Source organism: Pelodiscus sinensis, chromosome 1 (genome assembly GCF_052426305.1).
Source record: "Pelodiscus sinensis isolate ZL-2025 chromosome 1, ASM5242630v1, whole genome shotgun sequence".
Lineage (NCBI taxonomy): Eukaryota > Metazoa > Chordata > Testudines > Trionychidae > Pelodiscus > Pelodiscus sinensis.
Window position 1 is genome coordinate 326004879 of NC_143052.1, and position 17603 is coordinate 326022481.

General features: G+C 43.1%; 1 protein-coding gene across 5 annotated transcripts in view; it reads right to left on the minus strand.

The window, feature by feature from the left end:
• Positions 1–17603, minus strand: part of PGR (progesterone receptor) — a 91779-nt gene that overhangs the window by 16753 nt on the left and 57423 nt on the right. For 2 of the 5 annotated variants that reach the window (XM_075919277.2, XM_006110833.5), the window contains 2 exons: positions 5212–5356; positions 2286–2416 (listed from right to left, as the gene is read on the minus strand). In XM_075919277.2, coding sequence (XP_075775392.2) covers positions 2286–2416; positions 5212–5356 — 276 coding nt within the window. Of the gene's footprint in view, positions 1–1588; positions 1679–2285; positions 2417–5211; positions 5357–17603 lie in introns of those variants that run through there. The other 3 variants (XR_003088120.3, XM_075919279.2, XM_075919278.2) reach the window with 3 other exon arrangements.

Sequence of the window (17603 nt, forward strand, 5' to 3'; positions counted from 1 at the left end):
ATTTGAATACACATGTCCTATTCAACCAGTTATGCTGGTTTCAGATATGCTGGCATGGGATCACTGCTATGGAAAATCTGCCAGAGGTGGTGGTGAATGTGATACCATATGACTGAAATCTTACCTCTGTGACAGTCATCTGTGAGTATGTGGGCAGGGAGCAGAGGCAAGGCAAAGAAGAGAGGCAATGATTTAGCATATCTGAAGTGGTATTTCATGAAGGTATAATACACAAATCTTATTCAGTATGTTCCAGGAGACAAATACACAAAATAGAAAATGAGCAAAAATTCCCAATAGGGCAATTGTTTTTACCCTCCCACCTTCCTAACATGCAATAAAAATTATAAGCCAAAACATCAGCTACTTCTGAGTTTTGGAAGTACAGTTTTTGAAAGAGCTGTTGCATGTAGACATGTTTTCTTTGACTGTAAACAAGTATATAATCACTGTGTCATACTGAAAGAAAATAAATAGTTGCATATTATCAAAACGTAAAAAGAAGCCAAATTCATCCCTTATAAAACTCCATTAGAGCAACTGGAGATACACTAGAGATGAATTTTGCCCAATGGTTGACTCTAGCTGAATTTGTGTTTCTTAGATGGCTATTTTAAAAAAAAAAAAAATTCAACACTGATATGTCAGCATTTAATCTTTGATGGTCACACCATAAAGGTGTCGATGGAATGTGGTGGGGGAGAGCACACATGGGATAGATGTCTCAGTCTAGATCAGTGTTCCCTGTAAGCTACGTCATTGTGCGACCACTGAGGAGAGTTTCAAATGCTACCCAGCTGATGAGCAGAGCACCCATAGTTAGATCTTTTGCCTCAGTGCACATACATTTATTCCACACATGGATGGAAAAAATCTGCAAATGGCTGGAAAAGATTAGAGGGAACATTGGTCTAGATGACCCAATAGGTCTTTTTTGTCTCTTAATTCTATGCAGCTATTGTTTAACTGGACAGACTTTTCAGCAAAACTGTGTTAACAGGGCAGCAATATTCTCTGTACAAGACAAAAAACGCTTCTAAAATGGATATTTAAATTTTGCATAAAAATACAAAATATAAAGTTGTAGGAAGATAACTATTATCAAGAAGCTGTTGTTTTCACTCATGTAACTCTTTCTGGCAATACTAATATGGATGTCCTCTGAATTCTTAACTTCTATTAAAATATACAGTATTCTAGTGCTAAGAAATTATTTATTTAATCTATGTTTATACATGAGTTAGTCAAGTTGAACACAAATATCACATGCTGAGTTTAGGAGTCACAAGCAAAGCACATGATGGAATAAGCTTTCAATTAACATTTTTCTTGACACTTGGAGAAACCAAGCAATTTGTGACAGGAGCCTATTCTGTCACCTCAACTGTTCAGTGTAGGTGTACTGCTCCTGGGGAATCAAGGCTCAGGAATACTTTCAGTAAGAGATCTGAAGATAGTTTTTGTTCTATGTTAGCAGCTCAGTCCTTTTCATTACTGGATTAGGGAATTCATTACTGGCAACTATGGTCAGCTACAGGTTAATTTCTTAGTACAGATAGGCAAAAAAATCATCCAGACCCCCACCTACCTGGAAAGTGGAAGACCAATGAACAAACTGGAACTTGGAAGGGTGCTATGGAGCTGGGATCAGATTAGAGGTGGTGGGCCAAATTTAGTTCTGGAACAGACAGCTGAAGTCAATGGAGTTGCCTCAACTTACACCTGGGCTAAACTTGCCCATCTTTGTCCAGGAAAAAATACCTGAATAACCTTTAATATTAGTAACCTGACATGGTATGTCAGCCATGTCCATTCTTCCCTGCTTCAATGAGCAAAACATTCACGGAAGCAGGGTGTGGCCCCTACGTCAACAGACTGGACATTTTATTAAACGATTGTTTTTTGTATTTGTTATTTAGTGATAAATTCCCTAGCTTTGCATGAGGCTTTATCTGTGTATTGCTATTAAAGTAATTCAGTGTTGTATGGCTGAAACCTGGCACAATTGTTTTGAAAATGTACAGCTTAATTGTGGCTCTCTGCCAACTTATATTCACATGTATATCATTGATTTTATTCCCTGTAACAAAAATAAATAGTATTTTAGTGTTTTGAATGCTGAAATATTTTTGCTTAAAGGGACTTTTCCTCTTTTTCAAGGCATACAGCCTACAATGTTCATTATAAGCAACACTGGGGGAAACTCTGCAACATTATACTGTTTTAATATTTGAGGTACATAACAAACAATGCTATAAAGACAAAAACATCAATTTTCTACTTACTTGTACTGAGCAGTAATAATGATTTCATACAGAGGAACTCCTCTTGACTAACTTGAAGTTTGACAAGTTCCTGTGGGATCTGCCACATGGATAGGCACAATGAATAAAACGATGATTCTTTCATCCTCTGTCTTACACCCCAAAAAGGTAAAGATAAAAAAGACTCAGACACTACATTTTTGCAGTCCATGCCTTGCTGTTTCATTAATTACTATATTTTTGAATTTAAGATGAGAACTATGTGAAGTAAAACAATTTTCTGAAATTTTTGTGTATCCATTTGATTTCACATAAATCATAACTAGACATTTGATTGGAATGCTAAAGGTAAATTAATTGCCCTCAGGTGGTGTCTCAGTATACACAGGCATTTTAGAGACTGAGAAGACATAAATGACAGGTGAATAAAAAACATGATTTTTTTTAAAGAAACCCAACAATTAAAAAAAATTTTTTTTTCAATTTAAATGTTGCTAGTTCTTTACTTTCTTCCCATTTATAATCTTATACTGGCAGAGTAGATGTTTTGCAAGTGCTTCTTTAATTTGCTTTCTAATTGTTAGTGGAATTTCATATTTTACATATAGATTTTTTCTAAGAACTTACACATTAAATAGTTAGGTATGATATAGGAGGCTCATTAATATCTGTACTGTGAAAACAACAGAAAATAACGAGCATAAAACTAATGAAGAGACTGTGCTATACTTGTAACCAGGCAATTTGATGTCAATGGAACTTACGTTCCTAAGTCACTTAGGGCCAAATCTTCAAAAGTATTTAAGATCCCAACTTCTGTTGATTTCAACAGAAATTAATAACCTAACACTTTTGATAATTAACAGTGAAGCATAGTTTTAAAGTGATGAAAATTATTTTACAAGGAGAATTTTTTTTTAATAAATGTTAGAGTCTGATGATTCTGTGAAAAGTGCCATTAAAGTCAATGAGACTAATCATGTCAGTAAATTTAAATAACTGCAGAAATGGTTGCGGGAACAGGGTCTTCGTTGTCAATATTTGGGGGGTAGGAGTTTACTTACAGGAGTTTACAAAAATATAGTTAAGATATACATTTTAAGCCCATTATTTGTTAGCTCTTTATACACTGAATTTAAAGTTCAGATTATTTCTACAAAGCCTCAATTTAATTTAAATCAGTGAGTTAAAAAAATCAGGGGTGTAATTTTGCTTCTACTGAAGTCAACAAGATTTTTAATACTGACTTCAATGGAGACACGATTTCCACCCAGGTGATTTAAATTATTATTCCAGTCTGGCTGAATGTACTATCATCAACAAAATATATTTGGTATGACCAAAAGCTCTTTCTCTCAATGAACAGAGATCACTATTTTATTGTTTTAAGTGGATTTTAAGACCCAATTCAATTTCTCTTGTTGAAAACGCTATACGTAACTATTAGGACATTGGGGCAGGGGACTGGAACCTGGGTTTCCCACCTGGTAGGTGAATGCCCTAATCTCTGGGAGAAAATTGTAAGTGGGGTGGGGGTCTCCACCTTGCCTTCTGGCGTGTTTTTCAAGAAAAGGCTTAGGCACCTAATTTAGGAGCAGGTCTGATGACTAAAAATCCAAAGTAGAGCTATGCAGTTCCCTACAATCTGGGCTTGCATATCGAAATCCCTTTGAGGTGCAAAGCCATGATCCTTTCCTTGATATCTCCTACTGGCTAGCTTAGGCGACTCCCCATTAAGTGAGATGACTTTTGTGGGACCCATTTATAGACACTTAATTCATCCCATTCCTTATATAGAGAGCATAGGGTGCCTAATTTGGAACAGTGGATTCCACTGGATGACAAGGCACCAATGGAAGGATGATTACAACTCCTAAGTCCCTTTATGGATCTCACCCTTAGCCATATTTGAAGATATCAGGTGTAGATAAATACCTACAGTGATTTTAAAAACAACCTGTGAATTCATCTGGAAATTAACAGCTCTTTACTCATTTGCTAGTTTGAGGCTGGTGCTGCTATATGCAGATATAGCAGGCATATCCAGCTGCACTTGGACTTAATTCTGGATAAATCAAGTCTAAGTGGCAAGTCAGTTCTAAAATAATTATTAAATAATGGGATAGAAAAAGACCAGAGATAGCTGTTAATTTAATACAAATTATTTTCAGAGTATTTTCCTGAATACTTAACCTCTCTGATGTATTTTATTGTACCAATGACTCAGCTTTTGTTTTCTAATGCCCAGTGTTTAATATAAACATACGAAGTTGAAATCATGGTTCCACTGAAATCAATTAGAATGTTGCCACTGACTTCCATGGGGTGCCCTGGGAGCCCAATGTATGACCCTTGTGACGGTGTGGCATTCCACTGATTTCAAGAGTACTCCACAAGGACAAGAGGATCTGTGAATTGAGATCCTGAAGTAGAATCAGAGATCTAGCCCTTACTTGTGTATTAAATTGAATGATAATTTAATTTTCATCGTGCCTTGTATAGGTTTTGGCAAACCTGTCTTTCCAAGGATAAATTATAAAAGGAGAAGGGGAAAAGTATATATGATTGCCCGTGTATCGTGCTACAAGGATTTGGGATTAACCCTTCACTCTGAACTTTACATTGTCACTAATGTGGTGATAACATAATTCTTTTTTTAAATGTTCCATCAGATAAACAAAACCACCACCAAAACTCTTTTGCTATGACTCTACACATGACAATGTCAATGGAATACTTTGGACTCTTATGCAATCCTTCTCAGGAAACTGATCTAAAGTACTACCAGAGCATTTTCCTTTTATCTTAATTTTACACTATTTTATGAAACAACAAAGTAGAATCATTGGGCAAAATCCTGGCTCCAGTCAAGTCACTAACAAAATTTCCATTGACGTCAGCGGGGACATGATTTAGGGTTAGTAAATAGCAGTAATTGTCTACTTACTCATTTAGTATCAGATCAGGTGCAAAGTATAGCATCTGACCACTGACATGCTTATATGACCTCCATCCCATTGCAAACACCATTAGACTCATCCAAGAATACTGGATAAGGGTTATCTGATCATCGATATGTAAATTCCGGAATCCTGAAAATCATATGAAGAATTAAAAGAACTCAAATACTTCTCTATAAAACATTTTTCAAAATAAGAAATTTATATTTGTAACTTCTTCTTGATGTTGTATCAGACAAACTATCCATTATTTTTAGATCAAATTAAATATGTAGTATTTCAGTGTCTTATCTATTCAGTCTCCTTTCATACTTTGTGCATGTTTAAAATAAGATCTGAGTAGTAACATCATCAAACAGAATCCTATGAAACATCCACTGAAAATTACATTACTATTACAAAAATTGGCATTAATTTTAATTGTTGAACCTCTCTTGATCACTGAGTAGAACTTTGTATTTTTCTTTAAAAATCCTGGATCAACTAATTAAATAGCAAACATCTACATTTCTAATATTGTAACAACTTCCAGTAGGTGGTAGCGTTGACTTGACAATTCAAATGTATCTAACTTTATTGGATAATTTAGCAATTTTTTACATCATTAGAGAGTAATCAACAGGATTACTTTTCTTTTGAATCGCCCCCCCCCCCCCCCCCCCCCGGCAGTCTAGATAGGGTTCTTTAGAAAAAAAACACCTTTTTTTCAAAAGAATCTATACTCATTTTTTCAGCAGTATGGGGTCTTTCACAAAAGGGTGGCTGTTTTTTTTGAAAGAACACCATCTAGACTGCAGTTTCTTTTTCGAAAAACCCTTTTTCGAAAAAGTGCTCTCGTGATTATGCAAATGAAGCACGGGATTTTTAAATCCATGCTTCATTTGCATTTTCAGTCAGGCTCATTTACATTCCTCTTTCGACAGAGGAATGTAGTTTAGACATAGCCTAACTGGCCCTGCCAGCAAGTACGCGGGAAGGAGCGCCTGGGCCCTTCTTTGAAGAGAGTGGGGGAGTGTTGGTGTATGTAAGGTTTAAGTAATGACCTGGTATAGGGAAGAATGGCAAAGACAGAACTATTTCTTAGGCTTGATAAAGTTTGCTACCCTTTCTCTTCCTGTTTGTTAGCGTAGATAAGAGTGTGCAGTGATATAAGGATTGTAACTTTCTAATGAATACTTTATGTGTAAAAGTAATATTATCTTCCCCCATCCGTTTCCCTTCCCAGATACATAATATTTGTTGAGGGTTGTGGCTCTTTCTCTCCCTCCCCTCCCTGTAAGTTGCTGACTTTGGGACTTTATGCTGCAAAGACTGCATGAGTAAGCTAAAAGTGCAGTAAAAAGGGATGGGTATAATTATATTCATTGTATGGCTATTACTATTCATTATATAGGCATTCATACTACTAAATAGAGGTTTTGGGGGGAGAAGTAGCAGAGATGTGTATTTACATACTAGGGTTGCCAGCTGTCCGATTTTCTACCGGACAGTCTGGTATTTGTGCTCTCTGTCCGGTAGAAACATTCAGAAAATACATGTCTGGTATTTTCTGAATTTCCAGCTGGGCGCTGGACAGAAGCCTGGCAGGGGTGGGGGAGTGACTGGGAGGCGGGGCTACAATTGGTGCGGGGAGACCTCTCGTCGCGTGCAAAAGCCGGGTGGGGCAGGAGCAGGGGCAGTGGCTGGGACTCCCAGACGCTCCCCCCATCCGGCTTCTGCACACAACCACAGGCTCCCAGTGCCAATTGTGGCCACGCCTCCCAGCTGGGAGCCTCTGGTTGCGTGCAGAAGCCAGGCGGAGGGAGTGGCTCCCAGCCACTCCCCCCGCCCCTGCCCGGCTTCTACTAGCAACTGGAGGGAGTGCTTGCCGCGGGCGCAGCCTGTTGGATTCCAGCTGCGGCCAGTGGCTGCATCCCCCCCCACCAGCTCTGCTTCTTGCCCCCTCTCCTTCTATCCAGCCCCCCCTCGCCCCTGAGCATGTGGGCAAGACTCATCAGCCAGACACCCAGAAAGTTCTCTATAGTAACTCCTATCATCCCTCCATTGACCTATTTCCCACTGATAGGCTGTGTCTACACTGGCATTAATTTCCGGAAATGCTTAAAACAGAATACTATTCCGTTTTCAGTTTTTCCGGAAAAGGAGCATCTACATTGGCAGGCTGCTTTTCCGGAAAAGCCCTTTTCCCGGAAAAGCGTCCGTGGCCAATGTAGACGCACTTTTCCGGAAAAGAGCCCCAATCGCCATTTTTGTGATCGGGGCTTTTTTCCGGAAAAGACTACTGGGCTGTCTACACTGGCCCTTTTCCGGAACATTGTTCCGGAATAAGGACTTATGCCCAAGCGGGAGCAGAATAGTTTTTCCAGAATAGTGGCTGATTTTGTACAGTAGAGCATCATTGCTTTTCTGGAAATTCAAGGGCCAGTGTAGACAGCTCGCAGCTTATTCCGGAAAAGCGGCTGATTTTCCAGAATAAGTGGCCCAGTGTAGACACAGCCATAATGAATGGTCAATTAGTTATCAACATCATGTTATCTCATCAAACCATCCCCTTCATAAACCCATCTATTTTAATCTTGAAACCAGATAGATCTTTTGCCCCCACTACTTCCCTTGGAAGGCCGTTCCAGAACCTCACTCCTCTAATGGTTAGAAACCTTCGTCTAATCTCAAGTCTAAACTTCCTACTAGCCAGCTTATATCCATTTGTTTTTGTGTCCACATTGGTATTAAACTTAAATAATTCCTCTCCCTCCCTGGTATTTATCCCTATAATATATTTAAAAAGTGCAATCATGTCCCCCCTCAGCCTTCTTTTGGTTAAAGTAAACAAGCCAAGCTCCTTGAGTCTCCTTTCCTAAGACAGGTTTTCCATTCCTCGGATCATCCTAGTGGCCCTTCTTTGTACCTGTTCCAGTTTGAATTCATCCTTCTTAAACATGGGAGACCAGAACTGCACACAGTATTCCAAATGGGGTCTCACCAATGCCTTGTATAATGGCACTAACACATCCTTATCCCTACTGGAAATACCTCGCCTAATACATCCCAAGATCATATTAGCCTTTTTCATGGCCATGTCACAATGGCGGCTCATAGTCATTCTATAATCAACCAGGACTCCGAGGTCCTTCTCCTCCTCCGTTACTTCCAACTGATGTGTCCCCAGCTTATAACTAAAATTCTTGTTATTAATCCCTAAATGCATAACCTTACACTTCTCTCTATTAAATGTCATCCTATTGCTATCACTCCAATTTACAAGATCATCCAGATCTTCCTGTATGATATCCCGATCCTTTTCTGAATTGGCAATAGCTCCCAACTTTGTGTCATCCTCAAATTTTATTAGGACACTTCCACTTTTGGTGCCAAGATCAGCAATAAAAAGATTAAATAAAATTGGCCCCAAAACTGATCCCTGAGGAACTCCGCTAGTAACCTTCCTCCAACCTGACAGTTCACCTTTCAGTATGACCCACTGTAGTCTCCCCTTTAACCAGTTGCTTATCCACCTCTCAACTTTCATATTAATCCCTATCTTTTCCAATTTAACCAATAATTCCCCATGTGGTACTGTATCAAATGCCTTACTAAAGTCGAGGTAGATTAGATCCACTGCATTTCCTTTATCTAAAAAATCTGTTACTTTCTCAAAAAAGGAGATCAGGTTGGTTTGGCATGATCTGCCTTTTGTAAAACCATGTTGTAATTTGTCCCAATTGCCATTAGCCTCAATGTCTCTAACTACTTTCTCCTTCAAATTTTTTTCCAGGATCTTACATATTACAGATGTCAAACTAACAGGCCTCAGTTGATCTCAAAGCTCTTTACAAAGGAGGTCATTATCATTCCCATTTTATAGATGGGGAAACTGACACACAGGAAGGTGATGTGCCTTACCTACAGTCACCAATAAATATCTATCTGTCCAAATCCTCGTTCCATCCAGTACAATTTTATTTTTCAAAAGGGGTAAAATATTTGGATCACAACAATTAATTTATAAAAAAGCTGATACTGCAACAATTTAATTTCAGTAATGTCTCCCTATCATGGCATTTCTTTTACTCAGATAAAGTTATCTAAGAAAGAGGACTGCATTTCTTAACTAACAATTACTCTTCAAAATTATACAACATGAATAATTTTTCATTTCCGGATAATCAAACGTTCAGTCAGTTTTTTTCCAAAATAAGTTGCGATGACTTGATGAGTCATTTCTGTTATTCTAAAAATGTGAAATGATAAATGATTCTTCACTGGAAATATACATAAGTGCTTTTATTTATGTCATTGGTCTTTACTGCAGAGAACAGATTTTAAATAATTTTGATACCATTTTCTGCTGGGATTTCCATAGGGCAATTGGGAGTCTTTTCGTGACCAGTATTTCTATCTGTCTAAAGTCTCATGTTTCATCCATCACTTTGGCACAAGATTAAGATGTGTATGTGATCAGTACACAGACAAAAGACAGGCTAAAAAGACATGCCATCCCCACTGAGTACCTCTGGCCTCCCAGTCTGAGCTTTTGTTTCTCAGCTGGGCCCAGCTGTTTGATGATGGACGTTCTCCGCATTATCTTGCTATTTCCTTTTTCTCCTTTTAGCCATTAGGTCTTTATCTTTCCTAGGTTATGCCTTCACATTACATTTCCACAGTTACATGCCATGTTAACTTTGACATTTCTAGACCACTAGAGGCATATCTGCACTAGGAAATAATTTCAAAATAAGTAAAATCAAAATAACAACTCCAGAAATAACAAAATCAAAATAGCGCATCCACACTAGAAAGCAGCATCGAAATAGCATTGAATTATTTTGAAATAGCGTCCACACTGATTGGAGCCTGCCTCACATTTAGAACCTCACATTTAGAACAGTTACATGCCATGTTAACTTTGACATTTCTAGACCACTAGGGCATATCTACACTAGGAAATAATTTCAAAATAAGTAAAATCAAAATAACAACTCCGGAAATAACAAAATCAAAATAGCGCATCCACACTAGAAGGCAGCATCGAAATAGCATCGAATTATTTTGAAATAGCGTCCACACTGATTGGAGCCTGCCTCGCATTTAGAACCCCTGGAAGCACTCCAGGGAGGGCACCAGGAAGGTGAACACTTCCTGTGACTGCTATTCAGGCAAGCTGTGACGTGCTTTCAGGGGCTCCTCTCTATGGCTACATCTCATATGCCACTCGTCCACTGCCTCCACCCTTGTGGAACACCAAACCAATGCTGTGTGCTCTGGTTGCCCTTGCAGATGCCAAAGCACTCACATCATGGAGTTGGAACTGCTACAAAGCAGTGCCATGCTCACAGACCTCCTACTGCACCTCATGGCTCAGTTCGTCCACACTGCCCGCATGCTGCTCCAGCAGGACAACAACCAGCCCCAACTGGAGGACCCCTCCACCTAGGTCGTGGCACTCCTGCTGCTGCAAAAGCCCCTAAACACATTGAACACCATCAAATGCTGCTTCTGGCGGAGGGAGACCATTTCTGACTGGTAGGACCACATCATCCTGCAGCGATGGGATGACCAGCAGCAGCTCAAGAACTTCTGCATGTGGAAGGCCTTTTGGGAGCTCTGCAAGTGGTTAGCTCTTGCCCTCAGGTGTCAGGACACCTGACTGTGACCCATGAGTCCCCTGCAGAAGTACGTCGCCATTGCCCTCTGGAAGCTTGCCATGTCAAGCAGCTGCTGCTCCATGACGAACCAGTTCGACATGGGGAAATCCACAGTTGTGGCCATGAACTTGCAGGTAGCCAAGGCCATCAACAATATCCTGCTGCGAAGGGTCATTACTCTGTGCAATGTTGACAACATGATTGATGGCTTTGCCACCATGAGCTTCCTCAACCTCAGAGAAGTGGGGGGCATAGACAGCACTCATATACCCATCATGGCCCCCGATCACTATGCCTCAGACTATATCAACAGGAAGGGGTACTTTAAATGGTGCTGCAGGCCCTCATGGACCACAAGGTGCTAGATGCCTGCATATTCTGGAACCCAAGCCTGTTCCAGAGGATGCATGCTGACACTTTTTTCCCTGACCGCACCATCAGGGTGAGGGTCATGAACATGCCCATGTGCATCCTGGACGACACTACCTTCCCCTTACTTCCCATTTGGCTGTTTGAAGGGAAGGTTCAGGAGTCTTCTCACCCGCCTGGACCCCAGCAAGTGAAATATCCCCTTTGTGACGGCATCCTGCTGTGTGCTCCACAACCTTTGTGAGAGCAAGGGGGAGAATTTCCTGCTAGGGTGGGGGGTAGAGACTGAATGGCTGGCCAGGGCTTATGAGCAGCCAGACAGCAATGCCCTCAGGAGAGAACATCAAGGGGCTGTGCTCACCCAGGAAGTCTTGAGGCAGAGTTTCAGCCCAGACGACCTGTGAGACTCTCCCCTAGTACTCTCCACAAGGGTACCTGCATTGCCCCTGTGTGCCTTTCCTCCCCCACCTCTCCCTTCCCCTGCCTTCCCTTCCCACCTTCCTTCCTCCCCTGCAGAGCAAATAAAAAAGCCCCTTTTTAAAATAAACAGCTCTGTTTATTTGGGGTTATAAAATACGAGGGGGGGGGGGGAGGGACTGGGGAAAGAACCTGGATTGGGGAAGTGAGAGGAGGAGGGAGGAGGGGGAGGGGAGCTCAGGGATGGGGCTGGGAGTGGCGCCTACCTAGGTCAGCTCTGGAGGACTCAGCAGCTCTGGAGGTCCCACTGCCCTATGTTCAGGAGCCACTGCAGCCCTTGGGGGAGGGAGGGGGGAGGAGGAGAAGCCAGAGGGCAGGGACAGGGAGGTGGCTGGTGGCCCACTGCATGCACGAGGCCATGAGCACCATCACCAAGGTGAGGGAGGAGCATCTGGCCTCGTGCTGGCTTGACAGCTAGTCCCACATGGCCTTCCTCTGCTTTCATCAGCCCAGCACTCCTCATAGTCAGCAGCCCACTCCTGGCACTTGTCATTGAGTCCTTTGATGAGGAACTGGGGGCAGACCTCCTGCAGAAGGTCTTTGTGGATTCTCTTTCTCCAGCAGATGCTGCAGAAACGGAAGAATGGCGTGGGAGGAGGTAGACATGCCACGCTCACAACTGGCCCAGCTATGAAGAAAAGTTACAAGGGCAGTCATCCCAGGAGACACTGTGTATGAAGCCTAGCCTTAATCTCTGAGCTGATACAGAAGGTCTCAGTTCAGATGATGGAGATGTGCTTCAAGCACGGCCATCTTTTGCCTACACAGCTGGCATTTTCCTGAAGGGGCACGGACATCCCAGAGGAGTAATGCTATACCCATGTCCCAGGAACAAACAGGCATAGGAAGATGTTGGCCAGGCCAGGTGCCTGCAGGTGGGGTGGGGGGCTACAGGGCAGCTCAGCCTCCTTCTCTGTCCACACATGCTGGATCTGGCACTGGTAGCATCCTGAAGGAAGGGAACTTGTATCTCTGCCCACTGGAGGAAAGGGAGGTGTGTGTGACTGGCAGGCTCTGCTTGCCAGGGAGAGTGCTACTGGGGTTCCCTCCTCTTCCTTCCCCCAGCAAGTTCCCATGCAGGGGATCGGTCTCCTCCACATCGCTGCTGTTGACTGGGAGCGGATGCTGCCCAAGTGCTAAGTGTTTCCATGACCCCAGCCTCCTTAGTGGTGGCTTGTCATGGGAAGGTGTCCCACCACAGAGGCTGGACTAAGGCAGGCCTCTCCAGGAACCCTGTACAAAGGAGCAAGGGGTTTCTGTGTGAGAGGATCATGGGGCTGAGTGGTCTGGACTGGCATGCCATGTACACATATGTGCGCAGGCTGGTGTGCAACTTCCAAGCTGAGTAGACCAAGAAAGGAGCACCCAGCCTCTCGCAGCCCACTGCCTACCCCCATGTGTTTATAGGGAAAATTATGGAACTCACCTGACGTGCCCTCCCCAGGTTTGTGAGACACCTGGGAGACATCCTGTGATGGGGAAACCAGCTCCTGGCTTGCAGATATGGTGGACTGGCTGACCTGCTCCTTTATTACCTCCTCCTCCTCCACAACCCCGCCCTCCTGAAGGCTGATGCCAGGCGTGTCCTGGCCAGAGTAAATGATGATGGCAGGGTAAGGGGTAGAGGTGATTGGCCCCACTCCTAGGTTGGCATCGAGCTGTTCATAGTAGCAGCACATGTATGATGTCACCCCAAAGCATCCTCACTGCTCTCGGGTATGTCTACACTACAACCATCGTTCGAACTAGGGTGGTAATGTAGGCAACTGGAGTTGCAAATGAAGCCCGGGATTTGAATTTCCCGGGCTTCATTTGCATAAAGCTGGGCGCCGCCATTTTTAAATGTCCGCTAGTGCGGACTCCGTGCCGCGTGGCTACACGCGGCACGGACTAAGTAGTTCGGACTAGGCTTCCGTTACTCCTCGTAACGGTAGTTCGGACTAGGAAGTCTAGTCCGAACTACCTAGTCCGTGCTGTGTGTAGCCGCGCGGCATGGAGTCCGCACTAGCGGATATTTAAAAATGGCGGCGCCCAGCTTTATGCAAATGAAGCCCGGGAAATTCAAATCCCGGGCTTCATTTGCAACTCCGGTTGCCTACATTACCACCCTAGTTCGAACGAGGGTGGTAGTATAGACATACCCCTCTAGCCTTATTGTAGGCCTGCCTGAGCTCTTTAATGTTCATGCTGACCTGTTCAAGGGTCTATGTGTGTCCCTTCTTGGCCAGGCTGGCGGCCATCTGTCTGTAGACCTCTCTGTGTTGTGCTTTCTGGTGCAGAGATCCTGGCAGTTGGTCTCCTTGCCCCAGACCTTGATGAGATCCAGGATCTCCACACCAGTCCAGGCTGGTGGTCTTCTGCATCCCTGGCCAGGGACAGCCAAAATTTCTGCGGGAGCGTTGGCAGCCGTGGGGGGCTCACAGGAAACGTTAGGGTCAGCTGTGGCTCCTGTGCTGCTGCAGTGAGACACTGGGCTGGCAGAGGTCTGCACATGCTACAAGCCCTTTTCCTGCAGCCTGTTGCATTAAAGGCTCCACAGGAGAAGGGGAGCAGGTGCGGCCAGAAGTGCAGCTGTGAGAGGTCTTTGGAAGCTAATGGTTTTGAAATAGCAGCAGCTGAGCCACTATACTCACACTATTTCAAAATGACAATTTCAAAATAAGTGTTATTCCTCATGGAAAGCAGGAGTTGCTATTTTGAAATAACGGGATTGGTAGTGTGGACGCTCTGCTTATTTATTTTGAAATAACTCCATCGTATAGATCAGGGCTAACTGATTAAATTTGCAACTATAACTTAATAAGAATCATAGAAGATTAGGATTGGATGAGCCCTCACGAAGTCATATAGCCCAACCGCCCAACTCAAAGCAGGACCAAGCCCAAGTAAACCATCACAACGAGGGCTCTGTCAAGACAGGCCTTTAAAACCTCTATGGATAGAGATTCCAACACCTCCCTAGGAAACCCATGAGTTTTTCCTAATGTCCAACACAGACTTCCCCCACTGCAACTTGAGTCCATTGCCCCTCATTCTGTCATCTGCCACCATAGAGAAAGACCTGGCTGCATTCTATTTGCAACCACCCCCCAATCAGATAGATGACGGATGCTATCAAATCCCTCCTCTTCCTTTCTGCAGACTAAATATGCCCACTTTCCTCAGCCTCTCCAGTCATGTGCCCCAACCCCCTAACAATTTTCTTTGTTCTCCGCTGAATTCTCTCCAATTTGTCCACATCTTTTCTATATTTGGGAGGGGGAAGGCAAAACCAGATGCAGTACTCCAGATGTGGCCTCTCCAGTGCTGAATAATTCTCTTCTGTCAACATGCTGACAATGCTTCTACTAATGCAACCCAATATGTCGTTAGCCTTCTTGGCTACAAGGGCACCCTGTTGACTCCAGGATACTGGGGCACTCCACTTGATACTGGCTGCAAACTAGACACCAAGCCATTGATCACTGTTCGTTAACCCCAAAGACCAAACTAGCTTTCTATCCATTTTATAGTCCATTCATTCAATCCACACTCACTTAACTTGCTGCCAATAATACTATGGGAGATCATCTCAAAAGATTTGCTAAAGTCAAGGTATATCACATCCAACATTTTTCCCGTAACCACAGAGCTAATTAGCTCATCACTGAAGGCAATTACTTGACCTTGGTGAATCCATGTTGCCTGTTCCTGATCACCTTCCTCTCCACCAAGTGTTTCAAAATGAATTCCTTGAGAACCACGTGCTCCATGATTTCTCCAGGGACTGAGGCGAAGCTAACTGGTCTGTATGCCTCTTATTCTCCTTCTTCCCTTTTTGAAACATGGGCGCTACATTTGCCTTATTCCAATCATCCAGGACCTCCCCCGATTGCCACGAGTTTTTAAAGATAATGGTCAATAGCCAAGATAGATTTTCGTATGAAATAGTAAAAGCTTGTGTTTGGACCAGTCAATAGGTGAGTAGTGAGGCAGGTTTTCCTTCCTCTAACCTGGAAGGGGAAAACCAGCCCAATGGACCTTGGTGGGCAGGGCCAGACCAATCCTTCCCTGCTCCCAGGAAGCAGAGGGCAAGGGCCAGGAGTAAAAAGGATGGAGGTGAGAGCCAGTTGAGCCCCAAGCTATTCCCGAGCTCATGGGGTGGGAGGCTGGCATGTACCCCCTAGGAAGCAGAGGACAGCCAGAACCACTGAAGATCCCAGACACAGAATAACTGGAAGACCTGACAGAGGCTCCACTCTCCAGGGACCCAGAAGAATGGCTACCAAGCCAGGTATGCCCAGAGGTGGAATGGGGTAGCTGACCCTTGTCTGGCTGAAGGAATACCAGTGAACTGAGTCAGCGTGATGCAGACAGAACCTGCCACTATTAAGGGCCCTGGGCTAGGACACAGGGGAATGGATGGGCCTGCTTTCCCTCCTCCACCCCTTACACCTCAATCCATGGGTGGCAGTCTCCCCCTGGTTTTGGACAAAATGCTTGCGCTTGTTGGTTCTCCACCAGAGCTAGGAGACCCAACTGTTGCTCAGCCTGAGCATAGGCCTGAGTCCCCAAACAGTTCGCTGCCCTGCCCTATGACCTGGGCATATCGACTGTTGCTTGGCCTGAATACCCAAACTGTATGCTGCCCGACTCTGAACTAGAGCCTGGGTGTATTGGCTGTTTACTCAGCCTGAATACAGGCCCGAGTGCCTGAACTGTTTGCTGCCCTGCCCTGAATTAGGGCCTGGGCATATTGACTGTTACTTGGTCCACGTACCTCAACTGTTGCTGTTCTGCTCTGAGCTAGGACCAGTACACATTGACTGTTTGCCCAGCCTGAACACAGGCTGAGCACCTCAACTGTTTGCTACTCTGCCCTGAGCTAGAAACGGGGTGTATGTACTGCCTGCTTAGACCTGGACTTGTTGCCCACTTGAAGCAGGGCCTGGTTGAAACTATTAACCTGTTCTGCTTGCTTCTAGGGAGGGAGGTTGGACTCCCTCTAACCTTGGACTGCATCAGTCTCTGACCCAATTCAGTACAAGGTGAATTAGTCATTAGTTTAAACAAAGTAGAGTACACCAACATCGAAGTCCCATTTATGATAGTAATTGGCTAAGCTTAGTATATGCAAGGCAATAATCCTGCAAACTTTCATCATGCCTACCATTATAGAATCTAGAAGCTTAAAATTTCACTCAACGTACAATTTACACCATATTTTCATCAAAACTGAATTTGGTCCACAATCTTTAACAGTTAAGTAAATAGGAGCTCCTACTTCTACCCATAATTATTGATAACTAAGGAACGTTTGTTTGACAAATTAAAATCAATTTTCAGTATAAGGTGTGGATACCAGTCTGTACAATCCCATTAAATTCTTTCTGTCATCATTCTGTAAAAGCATGGATGTTTTAGTAAAACTTGGTGGCATTCTTTGAATGTTGGAAAAAAGTGATTTATGCAAAGCATGGAGCAGTACTGGAGTAACTTACTGCCCTGTGTACCAAATAGATTCTCATGCCATACACAGTGTTTTATATTATAAAGGAAGTACTTACTTGATTTGATGGCAATTCATCTTAATATTATATTTTAGGCATAGGAAAACATTATAACAAGTCACAATAAGGTCAAAATCACAATAAAAATGCTTCCTAGCTAATGTGAACCAATGTACTTTGGATGTTTATATAGGCTGAATGAAAACGGATTATTAAAGTTTCCTCTCATTCACATTTAACAAATTTCATATCCTTCAATTTACAGATAAGCTTGGAACTATATTAAGTTGGTAAAATAGGGAAACGTGTCTAAACTACAGGAAAGAAAATAGAAAAAATGGAGGAAGTGTCCTAAATGAGTTAATTTTCATATTTTCCACTCTAGTTTTTTTCATTCAA